The sequence below is a fragment of the Choloepus didactylus genome, chromosome 20 (assembly GCF_015220235.1).
Source record: "Choloepus didactylus isolate mChoDid1 chromosome 20, mChoDid1.pri, whole genome shotgun sequence".
NCBI classification, from domain to species: Eukaryota; Metazoa; Chordata; class Mammalia; order Pilosa; family Megalonychidae; genus Choloepus; species Choloepus didactylus.
The window spans coordinates 19,145,253-19,164,833 of NC_051326.1; the positions used below are offsets into that span (position 1 = coordinate 19,145,253).

General features: G+C 38.4%; 1 protein-coding gene across 3 annotated transcripts in view; it reads left to right on the top strand.

Annotated features, from left to right (window-relative positions):
* ADAM9 (ADAM metallopeptidase domain 9) overlaps positions 1-19,581 on the top strand; it is a 180,991-nt gene that overhangs the window by 132,692 nt on the left and 28,718 nt on the right. For all 3 annotated transcript variants that reach the window (XM_037812841.1, XM_037812840.1, XM_037812842.1), the window contains one exon: positions 14,388-14,571. In XM_037812841.1, coding sequence (XP_037668769.1) covers positions 14,388-14,571 — 184 coding nt within the window. The remainder of the gene's footprint in view (positions 1-14,387; positions 14,572-19,581) is intronic.

A 19,581-nucleotide genomic window follows, 5' to 3' on the forward strand; every position in this document is an offset into this window, starting at 1 on the left:
CTCGGCCGATGGGTCCAAGTTAATGAGGAAGCATTCTGGGCCATCGCAGTGAGCAGGAGGGGTTAGCGTCGTCTACTCCTTTTAACTCTTGTTGGGTGATAGGCAGCTGAACCTGCTGCACCAACTTCCACAGGGTCTGGTGCCCTCAGTGCTCTGTTTTCTGATGCAGCCGTTTGCCTCATGCATCGTTGCTGTTAGGTTGCAGAATTTCGCTAGGGCATCAGCTTCTGCGTTACTTACAGGGTGGGAAAGTTGAGTCATGTTGTCCTGAAATCAGGAGCATCTCTGAATGGATTCTGAGTTGCTCTGATTGGTGGCATGTTTAGAGCACAATGTGGAAATAGTCCGCTGCCATTTTGCTGTTTTATGTGTGTAAGTCTTATACTTATTTTGAACTTCAATTTTTCCACTGATGTCTACTTCCTCATTTATTTGGCTTTTGGTAGTTTACCATTTTGAGACCTTTCTAATTTCTTTCTGAATATATTTTTCATGTATTTTCTTTGTCATAACCATGGGGTTAGAATTTAACATCCTAAATCTCTAACATTCATATTTTATTTGATACCAACATATCTTCAGTAACATACACATACACTGTTCCTATACCCTTCTGTTCTCCCACTTTTTTTTGTGCTTACTATACATTATATCTTTGTACATTATATGTAGAAACCATCAGTTTATCATACTTTTTATGCATTTCCAGTTTTGTACTTGTATGAAGCAAGATGTGGAGTTACATAACACACAATACAATACAATAGAACTGGTATTTATTATTACCCATATGGTTACCTTTCCTAGAGGAATTTATTTATTTATTTATTAAATTCAGTTTTATTGAGATATATTCACATATCATACAATTTTCTGTGGTGTACAATCAACTGTTCACAGTACCATCATATAGTTGTGCATTTATCACCCTATCTATTTTTTGAACGTTTTCCATATACCAGAAAAGTAAAAATAAGAATAAAAAACAAAAGTAAAAAAGAACACCCAAATTATCCCCCCCACCCTATTTTTCATTTAGTTTTTGTCCCCATTTTTCTACTCATCCATCCATACACTGGATAAAGGGAGTGTGAGCCACAAGGCTTTCACAGTCATCTGTCACCCCTTGTAAGCTACATTGCTATACAATCGTCTTCAAGAGTCAAGGCAACTAGGTTGCAGTCTGATAGTTTCAGGTATTTACTTCTAGCTATTCCAATGCATTAAAACCTAGAAAGGGTTATCTGTTAGTGCATAAGTATGCCCACTAGAGTGATCTCTCAACTCCATTTGGAATCTCTCAGCCACTGAAGCTTAATTTTGTTTCATTTCACATCCCCCTTTTGTTCAAGAAGATGTTCTCAATCCCATGATGTTGGGTCCAGATTTATCCTCAGGGGTCATGTTCTTGTTGCCAGGGAGATTTATACCCCTGGGAGTCAGATCCCACGTAGGGAGGAGGGCAGTGAGTTCACCTGCCGAGTTGGCTTAGCTAGAGGGAGAGGGCCACATCTGAGCAACAAAGAGGTACTCAGGGGGAGACTTGTAGGCACCATTATAAGCAGGTTTAGCCTCTCCTTTGCAGTAAAGAGCTTCATAAGGGCAAGCCCCAAGAGAGAGGGCATGGCATACCAAACCAGTCCTCAGTGTTTGTGAGAACATCAGCAACAATCCAGGTGAGGAAGTCTATACTTCTGCATCCTCCCCCAGCTCCTCAGGAGGGCCCTGCATATATATTTTTATTCTCTGCCCAAATTACTTTGGGATGTGTTCCTATTGCACAGTAACCTATACAGACCTACCATATCTCACTTCCTATTCAAAGCTCCATGTAATTATGGTGTTTGAACAAACTGTATGAGTTAAATTGTTTAGGAAATATAGATTCTGCATCAAATAACATCTCTTCCTTGGTCTCACATGGAAGTTGAAGTTTTAAAACACAGTCAGTATTGTCCTTTACCCTTTGGCCTGATTTGCCCTAGTGCTAACCAGATCTGCTTCATTTGTGTACTAGAGGTATTGATTTTTTATGCTGTCTTGGTGCACTACTCAGTGTCCTTTCCTTTCAGTCTGAAGAACTTCCTTTAGCATTGTTTGTAGGTCAGGTTTAGTGGGAAAAAATTCCTTCACCTTTTATCTGGGAATATCTTAATCTGTTCCTCATTTTTTAAAGGAAGTCTCATCAGATTTAAAACTCTTGGTTGAGAATTGTTTTCCTTAAGCACTTTAAAATATTTCATACCACTGCCTTTTTGCTTCCTGAGTTTCTGAGGAGAAATTGGCACTTGATCTTATTTAGATTCCCTTGCACAAAGGTCCTTGCTTTCTCTTGCAGTTTTCAGAACTCTCTCCTTGTCCTTGTCACTGGATGGTTTGATTATATTGTGTCTGGGCATGGTTGTGTTTGAATTTACCCTGTTTAGGGTTCATGGGGCTTCTCAAATGTGCATATTGATGTCTTTTGTGAAATTTGTATAATTTTCTGCCATTATTTCTTTGAGTATTCCTTCTTCTCTCTCTTTTCTTCTGCGACTCCCATCATGCGTATATTGGTATGCTTGCTGGTTTCCCACAGGTCTCTTAGGCTCTGTTTGTTCTTTCTTTTTTCTTTTTGCTCTCAGCATGAATCATTTCAGTTGTCCTGTCTTTGAGCTCACTCCTTTTTTTCTTCTGTCACCTCCAATCTGCTGTTGAAATTGTCCATGAAATTTTTCCTCTCAGCTATTGTTTTCTTCAAACCCAGTATTTTTCTGGAGAGAGTCCCATATTCTTCATTTGATTGTTTTCCTCATGTCCTTTAGTTCCTTCTCTGTGTTTTCCTTTATCTCCCTGAACATACTGAGGATCATTATTTTAAATTTTTTGTCTGGTATGAGCAAAGTCTGATCCTCTTCGTTGATGGATTCTGGATTTTTATCTTGTTCCTTTGGATGGGCCATTGTTCATATTTCTTTGTCTTTAATCTTTTGTGGCACAATATACATTTTAATATTTTAAAGGACTTAGTCCCTGGGTTATCCCTTAAATTTGTATCCAGTTAGTGATATGCCAGGGATTTTCTTTCATGCTGGGAGCTCATAAAAACAAACAAACCAAGGCAAAAAGCACCTTTCACTGTCTGCAATTTGGCTCTGCTTTGGCTGGTAGTCTCCTTCAGAGCTTAGTCCTCCTATCAAATGAATCAGCCTGAGGCAGATGGGAAGTGCAGCGTCGTCTCTCTCTTTTTTTTTTTTTTAATTAAATTCAGTTTTATTGAGATATATTCACATACCATACAGTCATCCATGGTGTACAATCAACTGTTCACAGTACCATCATATAGTTGTGCATTCATCACCACAATCTATTTCTGAACATTTTCCTCACATCAGAATCAGAAAAGAATAAAAAATAAAAGTGAAAAAGAACACCCAAATCACCCCCCTTCATACCACACTATTTTTCATTTAGTTTTTGTCCCCATTTTTCTTTTTTTTTTTTATCTTCATTTTATTGAGATATATTCACATACCATGCAGTCATACAAAACAAATCGTACTTTCGATTGTTTACAGTACCATTACATAGTTGTACATTCATCACCTAAATCAATCCCTGACACCTTCATTAGCACACACACAAAAATAACAAGAATAATAATTAGAGTGAAAAAGAGCAATTGAAGTAAAAAAGAACACTGGGTACCTTTGTCTGTTTGTTTCCTTCCTCTATTTTTCTACTCATCCATCCATAAACTAGACAAAGTGGAGTGTGGTCCTTATGGCTTTCCCAATCCCATTGTCACCCCTCATAAGCTACATTTTTATACAACTGTCTTCGAGATTCATGGGTTCTGGGTTGTAGTTTGAAAGTTTCAGGTATCCACCACCAGCTACCCCAATTCTTTAGAACCTGAAAAGGGTTGTCTAAAGTGTGCATAAGAATGCCCACCAGAGTGACCTCTCGGCTCCTTTTGGAATCTCTCTGCCACTGAAGCTTATTTCATTTCCTTTCACATCCCCCTTTTGGTCAAGAAGATGTTCTCTGTCCCATGATGCCGGGTCTACATTCCTCCCCGGGAGTCATATTCCACATTGCCAGGGAGATTCACTCCCCTGGGTGTCTGATCCCACGTAGTGGGGAGGGCAGTGATTTCCCCTTTCAAGTTGGCTTAGCTAGAGAGAGAGGGCCACATCTGAGCAACAAAGAGGCATTCGGGAGGAGGCTCTTAGGCACAACCATAGGGAGGCCTAGCCTCTCCTTTGAAGCAACCGTCTTCCCAAGGGTAAAACTTATGGTAGAGGGCTCAACCCATCAAACCACCAGTCCCCTATGTCTGTGGTCATGTTAGCAACCATGAAGGTGGGGTAGGCGAATACCCTTGCATTCTCCACAGGCTCCTCAAGGGGGCACTACATCTTTTTTTTTTTCCTTGTTTTTCTTTTTTTTTTTTTTAACTTTCCCTTCTCTTTTAAATCAACTGTATGAAAAAAAAGTTAAAAAGAAAACAAACATACAATAAAAGAACATTTCAAAGAGACCATAACAAGGGAGTAAGAAAAAGACAACTAACCTAAGATAACTGCTTAACTTCCAACATGTTCGTACTTTACCCCAAGAAAGTTACATAATATAGCAACATTTCTGTGAACTTGCTCCTACTATATCCATCAGAAATTAACAGACCATAGTCATTGCTGGGCATCCCCAGAACGTTAAATAGCTTATCTGTTCTTCTTGGATTATTGTTCCCCCTTCCTTAATTGCTCTCTACTGCTAGTTCCCCTACATTCTACATTATAAACCATTTGTTTTACATTTTTCAAAGTTCACATTAGTGGTAGCATATAATATTTCTCTTTTTGTGCCTGGCTTATTTCGCTCAGCATTATGTCTTCAAGGTTCATCCAAGTTGTCATATGTTTCACGAGATCGTTCCTTCTTACTGCCGCGTAGTATTCCATCGTGTGTATATACCACATTTTATTTATCCACTCATCTGTTGAAGGACATTTGGGTTGTTTCCATCTCTTGGCAATTGTGAATAATGCTGCTATGAACATTGGCGTGCAGATATCTGTTCGTGTCACTGCTTTCCGATCTTCCGGGTATATACCGAGAAGTGCAATCGCTGGATCGAAGGGTAACTCTATATCTAGTTTTCTAAGGAACTGCCAGACTGACTTCCAGAGTGGCTGAACCATTATACAGTCCCACCAACAATGAATAAGAGTTCCAATTTCTCCACATCCCCTCCAGCATTTGTAGTTTCCTGTTTGTTTAATGGCAGCCATTCTAACCGGTGTTAGGTGGTATCTCATTGTGGTTTTAATTTGCATCTCTCTAATAGCTAGTGAAGCTGAACATTTTTTCATGTGTTTCTTGGCCATTTGTATTTCCTCTTCAGAGAACTGTCTTTTCGTATCTTTTGCCCATTTTATAATTGGGCTGTCTGTACTATTGTCCTTGAGTTGTAGGATTTCTTTATATAGGCAAGATATCAGTCTTCTGTCAGATACATGGTTTCCAAAAATTTTTTCCCATTGAGTTGGCTGCCTCTTTACCTTTTTGAGAAATTCCTTTGAGGTGCAGAAACTTCTAAGCTTGAGGAGTTCCCATTTATCTATTTTCTCTTTTGTTGCTTGTGCTTTGGGTGTAAAGTCTAGGAAGTGGCCGCCTAATACAAGGTCTTGAAGATGTTTTCCTACATTATCTTCTAGGAGTTTTATGGTACTTCTTTTATATTGAGATCTTTGGTCCATTTTGAGTTAATTTTTGTGTAGGGGGTGAGGTAGGGGTCCTCTTTCATTCTTTTGGATATGGATATCCAACTCTCCCAGCCCCATTTGTTGAAAAGACCATTATGACTCAGTTCAGTGACTTTGGGGGCCTTATCAAAGATCAGTCGGCCATAGATCTGAGGGTCTATCTCTGAGTTCTCAATTCGATTCCATTGATCTATATGTCTATCTTTGTGCCAGTACCATGCTGTTTTGGCAACTGTCGCTTTATAATAAGCTTCAAAGTCAGGGAGTGTAAGTCCTCCCACTTCGTTTTTCTTTTTTAGAGTGTCTTTAGCAATTCGAGGCATCTTCCCTTTCCAAATAAATTTGATAACTAGCTTTTCCGAGTCTGCAAAGTAGGTTGTTGGAATTTTGATTGGGATTGCATTGAATCTGTAGATGAGTTTGGGTAGAATTGACATCTTAATGACATTTAGCCTTCCTATCCATGAACATGGAATATTTTTCCATCTTTTAAGTTCCCCTTCTATTTCTTTTAGTAGAGTTATGTTGTTTTCTTTGTATAGGTCTTTTACATCTTTGGTTAAGTTTATTCCTAGGTACTTGATTTTTTTAGTTGCTATTGAAAATGGTATCTTTTTCTTGAGTGTCTCTTCAGTTTGTTCATTTCTAGCATATAGAAACATTACGGACTTATGTGCATTAACCTTGTATCCTGCTACTTTGCTAAATTTGTTTATTAGCTCTAGTAGCTGTATCGTCGATTTCTCAGGGTTTTCTAGATATAAGATCATATCATCTGCAAACAATGACAGTTTTACTTCTTCTTTTCCAATTTGGATGCCTTTTATTTCTTTGTCTTGCTGGATTGCCCTGGCTAGCACTTCCAGCACAATGTTGAATAACAGTGGTGACAGCGGGCATCCTTGTCTTGTTCCTGATCTTAGAGGAAAGGCTTTCGGTCTCTCACCATTGAGTACTATGCTGGCTGTGGGTTTTTCATATATGCTCTTTATCATGTTGAGGAAGTTTCCTTCATTTCCTACCTTTTGAAGTGTTTTTATCAAAAACGGATGTTGGATTTTGTCAAATGCTTTTTCAGCATCTATTGAGATGATCAATTGATTTTTCCCTTTTGACTTGTTAATGTGTTGTAATACATTGATTGATTTTCTTATGTTGAACCATCCTTGCATGCCTGGAATGAACCCCACTTGGTCATGGTGTATGAGTTTTTTAATGTGTCTTTGGATTCAATTTGCAAGTATTTTGTTGAGGATTTTTGCATCTGTATTCATTAGGGAGATTGGTCGGTAGTTTTCCTTTTTTGTAGCAGCTTTGCCTGGTTTTGGTATAAGATTGATGTTAGCTTCATAAAATGAGTTAGGTAGTGTTCCATTTTCTTCAATGTTTTGAAAGAGTTTGAGTAAGATTGATGTCAGTTCTTTCTGGAAAGTTTGGTAGAATTCCCCTGTGAAGCCATCTGGCCCTGGGCATTTATTTGTGGGAAGATTTTTGATGACTGATTGGATCTCTTTGCTTGTGATGGGTTGGTTGAGGTCTTCTATTTCTTCTCTGGTCAGTCTAGGTTGTTCATATGTTTCCAGGAAATTGTCCATTTCTTCTACATTATCCAGTTTGTTGCCATACAGTTGTTCATAATATCCTCTTATAATTTTTTAAATTTCTTCAGGATCTGCAGTTATGTCACCTTTTTCATTCATTATTTTGTTTATATGGGTCTTCTCTCTTTTTGATTTTGTCAGTCTAGCTAGGGGCTTGTCAATCTTGTTGATCTTCTCAAAGAACCAACTTTTGGTGATATTTATCCTCTATATTGTTTTTTTGTTCTCTATGTCATTTATTTCTGCTTTAATCCTTGTTATTTCTTTTCTTGTACTTGGTTTAGGATTGGTTTGCTGTTCATTTTCTAGCTTCTTCAGTTGATCCATTAGTTCTTTGATTTTGGCTCTTTCTTCCTTTTTAATATATGCGTTTAGTGCTATAAATTTCCCCCTTAGCACTGCTTTTGCTGCATCCCATAGGTTTTGGTATGTTGTGTTCTCATTTTCATTCGTCTCTATATATTTAGCAATTTCTCTTGCTATTTCTTCTTTAACCCACTGATTGTTTAGGAGTGTGTTGTTTAACCTCCAGGTATTTGTGAATTTTCTAAGTCTCTGATGGTTATTGACTTCTAATTGTATTCCATTGTGGTCAGAGAATGTGCTTTGAATAATTTCAATCTTTTTAAATTTGTTGAGGCTTGTTTTATGTCCCAGCATATGATCTATTCTGGAGAAAGTTCCGTGAGCACTAGAAAAGTATGTGTATCCTGGTGATTTGGGATGTAATGTCCTGTATATGTCTGTTAAATCTAATTCATTTATCAGATTGTTTAGGTTTTCAATTTCCTTATTGGTCTTCTGTCTGGTTGATCTATCTATAGGAGAGAGTGATGTGTTGAAGTCTCCCACAATTATTGTGGAAGCATCAATTGCTTCCTTTAGTTTTGCCAGTGTTTCTCTCATGTATTTTGTGGCACCTTGATTGGGTGCATAGACATTTACGATTGTTATTTCTTCTTGCTGAATTGCCCCTTTTATTAGTATGTAGTGGCCTTCTTTGTCTCTCAAAACATCCCTGCATTTGAAGTCTATTTTATCTGAGATTAATATTGCTACACCTGCTTTCTTTTGGCTGTAGCTTGCATGAAATATTTTTTTCCATCCTTTCACTTTCAGTTTCTTTGTGTCCCTGTGTCTAAGATGAGTCTCTTGTATGCAACATATTGATGGTTCATTTTTTTTGATCCATTCTGCGAATCTATATCTTTTAATTGGGGAGTTTAATCCATTTACATTCAACGTTATAACCGTGAAGGCATTTCTTAAATCGGCCATCTTATCCTTTGGTTTATGTTTGCCATATTTTTCCCTCTGTCTATTAATATCCTTTATTGTACCCCTACCGAATCTCTTTAGTACTGAACCTTTCTCCAAGTCTCTCTGTCCTGTCTTTGTTTCTCTGTCTGTAGGGCTCCCTTGAGTATCTCCAGTAGGGCAGGTCTCTTGTTAGCAAATTCTCTCAGCATTTGTTTGTCTGTGAAAAATTTAAGCTCTCCCTCAAATTTGAAGGAGAGCTTTGCTGGATAAAGTATTCTTGGCTGGAAATTTTTCTCACTCAGAATTTTAAATATATCGTGCCACTGCCTTCTCGCCTCCATGGTGGCTGCTGAGTAGTCACTACTTAGTCTTATGCTGTTTCCTTTGTATGTGGTGAATTGCTTTTCTCTTGCTGCTTTCAGAACTTGCTCCTTCTCTTCTGTGTTTGACAGTGTGATCAGTATATGTCTCGGAGTGGGTTTATTTGGATTTATTCTATTTGGAGTTCGCTGAGCATTTATGATTTGTGTATTTATGTTGTTTAGAAGATTTGGGAAGTTTTCCCCAACAATTTCTTTGAATACTCTTCCTAGACCTTTACCCTTTTCTTCCCCTTCTGGGACACCAATGAGTCTTATATTCGGACGTTTCATATAATCTGTCATATCCCTGAGGTCCATTTCGATTTTTTCAATTTTTTTCCCCATTCTTTCTTTTATGCTTTCATTTTCCATTCTGTCATCTTCCAGGTCACTGATTCGTTGTTCAACTTCCTCTAGTCTTGTACTATGAGTGTCCAGAATCTTTTTAATTTGGTCAACAGTTTCTTTAATTTCCATAAGATCATCCATTTTTTTGTTTAGTGTTGCAATGTCTTCTTTATGCTCTTCTAGGGTCTTCTTGATTTCCTTTGTATCCCGTACTATGGTCTCATTGTTCATCTTTAGTTCTTTGAGTAGCTGCTCTAGGTGCTGTGTCTCTTCTGGTCTTTGATTTGGATGCTTGGGCTTGGGTTATCCATATCGTCTGGTTTTTTCATATGCTTTATAATTTTCTGTTGTTTTTGGCCTCGTGGCATTTGCTGAACTTGATAGGGTTCTTTTAGGATTTGTAGACCAATTGAAGTCCTTATCTCTAATTTATCGGATCTACAGCTTCGTGGAGTACACTTTCTCTAACTAACCAGCAGGTGGCGTCCACGAGCCACCTGTTCTCCACAAGCCAGTTCTCCCCTGCTTAGCCTTTTTGGTGAGTGGGGGAGTGAGTCTTGTGGGGTCCAATTGGTGTACCAAGCTTGCGTGTGTAGTTGGTGTTGCCTGCCCTGTATATGGGGCGTGTTTCTGGGCAGTCAGGGAGGGGGGGTGGCCCTAACAATCAAATCTCCCTGGTGTCCTAGAGTTTTAAAGCTGCTGCAATAGTCTAATCCTTCAGTTCAGTCCTGCCACAGTTTGTCTCTGCCACTGACCCACAAGTCCTTGGTATTGGCGTATGGCTCCTGAGACTTGCAAGTGGGCCCCTCTTCCAGGCCGTGCACCCCGGGTCCTGTGTTGAGGGATGACTGTGCTATGTCAGTGGTGAGTGCCGTCCCCCCAGGGCGGTTCTGGGCTGCTGGGCTGTGTAGGGAGGCTCCCAGTCTGCTGAAATGATGGCTGAATGGGGCTTTGTTAATTCACACTGCTCCACCTTCCCAACTCTGGGACAATCAGCTGAGGTTACAGGGAAGGCTAATGTCCACACCCAGTTTTGTGGTGTGTGCCTGTTATTTGAAGCACTTCAGTCACACTGGGTTGTCTGGGGCAGCTCTGGGCTATGGGGCTGGCGATGGGCAGGAGTGTTTCCTGTCCACCAGGATGATGGCTATTAGCGGACACCCCCCTTTTCTTGGCAAGTTGTGGTGTTTAGTGAATTTTCTCAGCCACTGGATTATTGCCTTTTGTCTCAGAGCTCTCTTAGTTCTGCACTTGACTTGAGCTGCCCAAATTGTAAGTCTTTAAAGCTTTCTGTATTGGGCTTCTTAGAGTAATTGTTTTAGAAAAAGAAAAAAGGATTAAAAAAAAAAAAAGGGCCCTCCTCAGAGATCTAATGGGTTATTGAAATGCTAAGAGACAAAGCAACCAGGGCCATTAAGGAAAGGTCCACAGGGCAGAGAGATCAGCTTTTCTTCGGGATTTGCATATGAGCCTCAGGGCCTGAGCTCTGCCCTTCTCCTTTCTATGTTCACCAGAACTCCAAAAATCCTCCGCTTTTATTTTGGAGTTTTTCGTGTTGTTTTTTTTTTATGCCTGTCTCCTCTCTGCTGGGCTGGCTGCTCTCAGATTCTCTGGTGTCTGGTCTCAGTCTATCTATGGTTGGAGTTTGGATCAGTAGAATGAGTTTCTGATAAGGGCTGCCACTGCAGTTCTCCCTTCTCCTTCCCGGAGCTGACAGCCCCCCCTCCCACGGGACTGAGCCTGGGAGGGAGGGGCGCCGGTCCCCTGGCCGCAAAAACTTACAGATTTCGCTGATCTCAGCAGTTCCACATTTTCATGAGTGTTGTATGAAGTATGCCCAAAGTCAGATTGCTCTGTGGTGTCCAGTCCACGCAGTTCCTGGCTTTCTACCTACATTCCTGGAGGAGTAACTAAAACATACAGCTCACCAGTCCGCCATCTTGCCCCGCCCTCTCCGTCTCTCTTTTATAGGAGCCTGCTAGGACCTGGAGCAGAGCCCGGGAGCCTTCTTTTTCTGCTGTGCTCCCTAGATGGCCCAGGAATTTCCCTTGTACGGTTTGCAGGCCTTTGAGTGAAAGTCCCTCTATTCCCTTTCGAAAATAACTCCTTCCCCTTCTGAGTGTTCTTTTGAGTGACTTAATTCAGGTAGTCTTTTGCCCCAGACTTCTTCAATTTAATGGTTTCCCTTGCTGTCCTAGCTGTCTGCAAGTAACTTCTCTGCCCTCAGGACAAACTCTGAGAGGGCAAACCCAAGACATGTTCCCTCACTCAGTGTCTTAGATTTTTACCCCATATACTGGCACTGACATACATGTGTTGCAGCGTGCACACAGGGGCTGCTCTGCTCCCTCTGGAATAGTGTCAGGAACCCATAATTGGAGCAGAAGCTGGCTGTACCCCGTATTGTGGAGAAGGTGGGGATGGAGGGCTAGTAAGTGTGCCAGGTGCTTCTTTCTACTATGGCTTTTGAAGCTGCATTTTCTTAATTCAGCACTTGTCTGGTTGATGCAGCTCTTTAGCTGTTTTCCAGAGTTCTCAGGAAGGTTTCTGTCTTTTAAGATTTCTCTGCTGCCTTTGCTCAAGGGGGGTTGGAACAATGGCCACCCTCAGAGCCGGCCCCCAGCAATCTGAAGTTGCTGATCAAAGGACCACACTGCACATCCCCAGAGTTTGGAGGACTGGTTCTTTATGTCCTAACCTGACACTAGCAAGCTGAGCCAGGAGCTGGAGCTCCAGTTCCCTCAGCTGCTGGCCATGAGGCTGGGGAAAGGCAGATGCTAGCCACTGCAGGGACGGTGCAGCTCACAGGTCTTCATCACAGAGTACCAGCCTGTTCCTCCTGCTCTGCTCTGGATGCTTCATAGTCTTTCCCTAGAGTCCGGAATTTCAAAGACGTTGAAATAGATGGTTCCTGCCAGTTGATAGCTGTTTTGGTGGAGGGACTGATTCCTGGAGCTTCCTACTCTGCCTTCTTCCCAGTCCTCTAAAATGTAGTGGTTTTTAGAATCTTAATTCATCCTTGGTTTATAGTGAGATCCCCTTCCTTTCATTTCTTACCCTCTTCTTTTCAGTAAAAGACTATGTTGCTAAATGGCTGGATAAAGGTGCCTACTTCACTCCACATGGGTTAGGCTTACTAACAATGCTTACTAAGAAGAAATAGCAACAGTGACCTCCATTTCACTTAATCAGGAGACATTTTTAGATCTTCATCTTATTTTACCTTTAGTAGCATTCAACTTTGTTGACTGTTTTCTCCTTCTTGAAGAAACTTCTTTCCTTGGCTTTTGTGTAGTATGTTTTTCTAGTATTTCTTCTGTTTCGGAATGTTCCTTTAATGTGTTTTTTGGTAGGCTTATCTTTTTCTACCCAGCCATTAAATGCTGGGGTTTGTTAAGGCTCAGGCCCAGTACCATCCCACCCTCTTTTCGTTTTGTATCCTCTCCACATGCCATGTCATTCACTTCTGTGGTTCCATGTGCCACCTCTGTGAGTTCTTCAGCCACACTGGTCTATATGGCCTACATGTAGCTTTTTGCCCCAGGGCCTCTACACATGCTGTCCCTTCTGCTAGGTATGCTCTGCTTTCCCTCTTAGCCTAGTTGATTACTGTTCATCCTCCAGATGTTGAAGTATGACTTCTGTAAGGAAGCATACTTCCACTTCCTTAACAATGTCAGACACCCTTCTTATAGATATTTCTAGGGCTGTACACTTCTTTTTCATAGAATTGATAAATTGTTTTTTCATTATTCAAAATATTTTTTTAATTTACATTGTGATTTCTTCTTTGACTCATAGGTTATTGAAAGTGTAATCTTGGACTTAATAGAAAAGTACATATCTAAAATAAAGGAAACGAGCTCCGTTCTTATCTTTGCTTGTTAGACTATAACTGAAATTTCATGTTTCATTCTGAGCTCTCTCCTTGAAAGAGGCAGTAAAACAAACTGAAACATTTAGCGTAGAGCTTCCTTGTCGCATTGAGGAATTTTGCACTGGTGAGGTACACATTTAGGGGCTACATAATAATGTACTAAAAATAGCTGCTGTGTAGAAGAAAAAGACATTATCTGTTGGTCTCATAGAAGATTTGGAATCAATGAGGAAATGTTATAGGGAGATGGATTTTGACTAAGTAAAAGAATGTTTTGACAGCCAGAATGGAAATTTCAGGAGGTGTGGTAAGTTAGAGGTACTTAAAACAAGTCTCCTGTGATGACTTGGCGATGACACCATAGAGGAGATACAAGCGTAGGGTAGGCATTTGGATCAGATGACTTTTGGGACTCCACAATTCAGTGAAAACACTTTGCATTCATGTAATGATTTCTGCTTTTCTGACTTAATTTCATGTAAAAAAAAATCTTATTTGAGTGACCAGTTAATTAATTAACTCTGAGCACCTTTTATGTACTCAAGATTCAGGAACAAATAAATCACAGCCTCTTCAGTACAGCTTCCTAAGAGGTATTATTAGGGTGTTATGAAAGAGTATAGGAAGGACGTTTAACTCACACAGCCTCGATGATAGGAAATGTAGTCAGGGAAGCTTTCTTAGAGTTCTAATAGTGAATTAGTGGATTGAATTAGTGAATTAATGAGTTAGTGAATCAAGAGTTTAAGTAAGCGTTAGCCAGGCAAAGAGGAGTGGAGTCCTTTCTTAGTTATTTTGTATTACATAATTTCATTTTTTGCTTATCATAACTCTGTAAGAAGATAAAATTGAATTTTGGTATTGCTGTATTATTTTCCTTGTAATAGCTTTTATGAAATTATATCATATTTATAAACAACTTTATTTTTAGACTTTTTTGAGCCCTAGACAGTGAAGAGGGCTTAGGTGTGGGAAAATAAGGAGCGTTAGAAATACCTGATACTCTAACAATTTGTATCTTTATATCCATCTATCTCTTCCTTTTTTGCCACACTTAAAGAGAGTTGCTTTGACTTCTCTTGCTTTCGTACATTTTCTCTTTTGAGACTCCCTTCATCTAAATAGCATTAAAATCTCTATATTTAAATATATATTTTTTTATGTTTTCATTATTTCTCTATCTTTACAGGAATGCTTTATGTGGAAAGCTTCAATGTGAGAATGTACAAGGCACACCAGTATTTGGAATAATGCCTACTTTTATTCAAACCTCCATTAGAGATACCACATGTTGGGGTGTAGATTTTCAGCTAGGATCAGATGTTCCAGATCCTGGGATGGTGAATGAAGGCACAAAATGTGATGCTGGAAAGGTAATCAAAATGTTTTCTATTTTCAAAGTAAATTTTAGTTTTTAAAAATCATTATACAAAGTAAATGGGTGCTCTTTTCTTATGGCAAAAGATACCCATCTTTATAGTAGAGATTTTCAAAAATATAATTGCCAGGAAGAAAATTAAGAACAACAATAGTCCTAACATTCGGATATCCTCATTGGGATCATATATTATTACCTATGTTTTTCACTTTGCAGTATACTGTGGATATTTTTTTCTCCTGTTGATGTGCTATAATTTATTAGCCAGTTTCCTGTTACTGGGGTACCCGGGTGATTTCTAGGATTACGTGTGTGTCTCCCTGTACTAGAAATGTCATAATCTTGTCTGTGTCCCTTGTTACCCTGGCCATAGCTGTTTGGATCAGATATGAGCCCAGAGTTAGCCAATCCATGGTTTATTATCCTTTGTTTCAAATGAGAAGATGAGTTGGGCTAGATTCCTTTTTTTGGGATATATAATTAAGAAAGGTAATTAAGAGTGAGGGCATAAATCTTTGAGAGATGCCATGAAATAGGAGCTGGGTTAGAAGGGCTGTGGGCAAGTTTAAGCCATGTTTAAGATTTATGACAGGCCAAGATTGTTGAGAAAGTAGAAGAAACTGACACTTAGAAGAGAGAATAGAGGAAGAGAGGGAGAACATGATTGATTATGGGGCCTATGAAAAAGACAGATAGGTGGACCTTCAAATTACCTCAATTTCCAGCAAGTTTTCAATTCCAATTCCATTCCTCACTTCTCCTTGCAAAAGACCCTTATTGTTTTATTTTTGTGCTGGTCCTTGCAATGAAATAAACTTGACTGCTGCGGCTATTAGCAATACTACAACTTTATAAATAAAAATTTTAAGACATCCCTGATTTCTGAGATTAAACTACTATAATGGTGAGCATACTTTTAGGTTTTAGATATAGCTCTGCCAAACTGTTCTTTAGAAAAGTTTTTAATAGTTATCTTCTAGCCAGTTGTATATAAGTTATTTAATTTTTCAGCACCCAAAATTAGCTTTTATCAATTTAAAGCTTTCATTGGTAATTTCCTTTCATTTTACTCTTTCTTTATTATTAGTTATGTTGAATTTTTTTGTTGTAATATATATCACTTCTTTTGTGATTTGCCTTTTGATGCTCTTTGACCATGAGATTGGGATGTCTTTCTTACTGATGTGAAGGAATTTTAACTGAGTTACAATATATTATATATTGTAATATAACATGATGTATAAAAAATATTTCTGCCCAGTTTATTGCTTGCCTCTTAATTTTGTTGGTAGTATTTTCTGCCATGCAAGATGTTTACATTTATATGTACTCATACCTGTTCTTCCTTTCCTTTATGGTTTCCACGTTTACTTAGGTATTTTGAAAGACCTTTCTCAATATAGTATCAGATTATTATTCTCTTGTGTTTTCTAATAGACATTTTTTAATTTCTTATTTTAATACTTATCTCTTTAATGCAGTTGGAATATAATTTGTGCATGCATAGTTTGACGTTGGAATGCATTCATTTTTTTCTTTTATGATTTACTTATTAAAAAATGATTACTTTATACTGGGTTCTAATGTTATATTTTTTTCAGTGTTTTACCATTTGCCTTAACAAACTTAGCTGTAACCTCTCTCATTTCCTTTGAAATCTCATCTGAATAATTTATCAAAATTTTTTTGTGTACTTTGGCTTAGTTTCTGTTATTCTCTTCATGTTCTTTGATCTGCCTGACTACTCATGTCTCAGAACTAACCTGTTTTATTTTTGATGGTTTTATAATATATTTTTAGTATCTGGTATTACAGATCTTCCCTTGTTCTTTTATAAAAGTTTTCTTGGTTGTTTCTATTCATTTATCATTCCAGATGAACTTGAGATCATGTTTTCAAGGTGCAAAATGTTTTCAAGGTCCTTTAGAATTTTGGTTGGGATGGCATCAAATTAATAATTTTATAATGGGAAAATCATTATTGTGTTTTCCCATAGAAGAACATGGTATGTCTCTCCATTTTGGGGGAGAGGGGAGAAGTCTTTAATTAAAGATTTTGTTAGTTTTATATCTTGGTATGTTTAATTTTTTTCTGATTATAAATAGACTTTTTTATTCTATTTTCTAGTTTTTATGTTACATCTTCTAATTTGTTGTTGTTGGTAAGAAAAGCTATTGTTTTTATGTTATATTTGTGACTAGCTATTATTTGTATCCAGAAACTATTGATTTGCATATATTTATTTTTTTCCCAGTTATAACTTAGGGTTGCATATATTTGTTGTTGATTGTTAGAATTTTCTAGGTAAATACTCATCCTGTATAAATGATAAAAATCTGATAACCTTTCTGATATTTATAATTTGGATTAATTTTTCTTGTGTAATTTCAATGACAGAACTTCCAGAATAATTTTAAATAATGATGATGATAATGTACATGTTTGTCTTGTCTCTGACTTGAACTTCCGGGGTTAAATATGATTTGGCTGTTGGCTTGACATAGTATTTATCACTTCAAGTTGAGTGTTCTTCAATCCCAATTAATGAGAAAAAATTGCTAGGAATGAATTTTAAATTTTACAAGTAGTTTTTTGACAACTATTGAAATAATCATTTTTTCCTTTGACCTTTTGATTAGCTGGGTTATATTGATTAATTCCCTAATATTAAACTATCAGAATTAGATAAAGAACTTTGGAACCCAGAATCTCAGATAATGTTCCTGTGATTTTTTTGCCCGTTTCTTTTATTTCTACTTCTTTCTTGTTGGCTTTATTTCCTTCGACTGCACATAGACCTTTACCATATAGCAGGGAAGAACCAACCCTACATATTTCCAGCACTCCTGAGGTAGGTAGGTTTGCTTTTCCTCCAGCTGGACATCCTGGAAAAGGGCCATATGGCACAGCTTGGAGGACCAATTATAATGTCCAGGGAATAATGCAGTCTGGTTGGTAGGATCCTGGACTACAGATTCTACCTTATGCTTTATTTACCCTCAGCTTAACCATGGCTGTAAGGGGACGTCATGAGTAAGTGACTTCACTAAAAAAAAAAAAGGAAGGGGAAAGCCCACTGGGTGGAAGAAAATAAACAAGCAAATGAAGCAAATAAAAACAAAACAAGCCCAAAAGTCTTGTTATTCTTTGTTTTCTGTAATTTCTCATACCCGAGGTTAGGCATTAGTGGGAGCCTCTGGGATGGATTTTTGTTAACAGAAGAAGGATAGATAGTATTTATTTGTGCCTCATGCCCATGTCCCTTCTGCTCTTGAGTTGTGCTTCCTGCTCAGTGTGTTTAAGTCTGTTTTCTCTCAACATCTGTATGTTTCAGTTGTTATGAATATGTGTTTGTTTCTTTTTGGTGTGGGCATAAGTGAGACATTGGTCAGTTATTACAGATTTAATAAAGTTCAGAGTAAAAATATGAATTGGAAAAAAGGAATCTGGGAAAGATGGTAGATTGCAGTATTCATTTATCTTGTTTTTCTCACAAAACCTCCAAATATAAAGAAATAAATAGGGAATAACCCTCAAAATAAAAATTATAAGAGATTTCATTAGTAGATAAAGATTTCAGCAAAGTTTTGAAAAACTGAAAGAGGATCAAGAATAGTTTGACAAAGTAGTGGAACCTGTAACTTGAAGTGCCAACAGAAGGGATGTAAACAAGCAGACTGCCTCTTATCCTGGCAGAACCCTACACAGACTTGTGATTTAGAAGTACTAGTTATACCTGAGAGTGGGTGAATTGTGGGACTGAAAATAGCATTAATTTTTGTCTAGGTATGGAGATACTAGCCCCTAAGTTTGCTTCTCATACCCTGTTGACAAAGCACCAGTGACTAGTTGCCTATATTTCTAGGTAGGAGATCAGAATATATGCTTTTTTGATATTGTTTGGCAACTTTTGGTAGTCCTCCTGTGAGAAAACTGCCTCCCTATCTATTTACTTTAGTACATGGTTCTCTTTCATGCACATGTAACTGAAATATAGATAGATTGTTGCATAAAATTGGACAGTTCTCTGGGGAAGCTGAGCAAAAAGAGAAAATATGAGAGAAAATATAACACCTGAGAGGATCAATTAAGGAGGTCTAACAGCCAACTGTTTGGGGTTTAGAGAAGGAAAATAGAAAAAATGGACCATAGTGAAAATGCAGAGTACTGGTGAAGAAAAATCCTAAAAGCTTCCAGAGGCAAATACAAATAAAACAAAACAAAAATATAAGACATATGAAGGAATGAGATTCAGAACTGAATTCTGGAAGACAGGGGAGCAGTATTTTCACCTTTCTGAAGTTCTCTAATGTAGTAGATTTCTGTATTCAGCCAGATTCAGTCAAGTGAGAGCGTATAATAGAGACATTTCAGACTTTCAAGGACTAGGAAAATGCATCTTTTATTCATTCTTTCTTGGAATTATCTAAAGTAGTCCCTACAGCAAATGAGAAAGTAAACCATAAGAGAAACAGTTGTAATCCAGGAGACAGGAGAATGTGAAAAGAACTTTGAAGTCACAAGCCTCTGCACCTAGTTTCCTTCTGGCTTCCTCGCTAGTGTCAGCTTTGAGAGCTCCGACTTCTCTGGATTCTGCAGTTCTCCAACAGAGAAATCTTGACAAGGACTGACCAGTCCTTGCAGTCTTGAACCATTGCCCACATATATTGGGATATTAAGGTAGTCCACACTGCAAGAATTTAATCTGCAGCTAAAGGACTCTTGAAGAACATGGTTCAGTGACATTCAGGGATGTGGCCATAGACTTCTCACAGGAAGAATGGGAAGCCCTGGGCCCTGCTCAGAGGGAACTATAGCAACTTCATCTCATTAGCACCACCTTCCATTTCTAAGCCAGATGTGAAGGGAAGGAGCTCTGGATGGTTGTGAAGGAAGGAACAAGAAGACACTGCCTAGATTTGGAGTCCAGATACACAACCAATAGTTTCTCTCCAGTAACGGATATTTGTCAAATGTATTCATTTCAATGGGAGATAATGGAAAG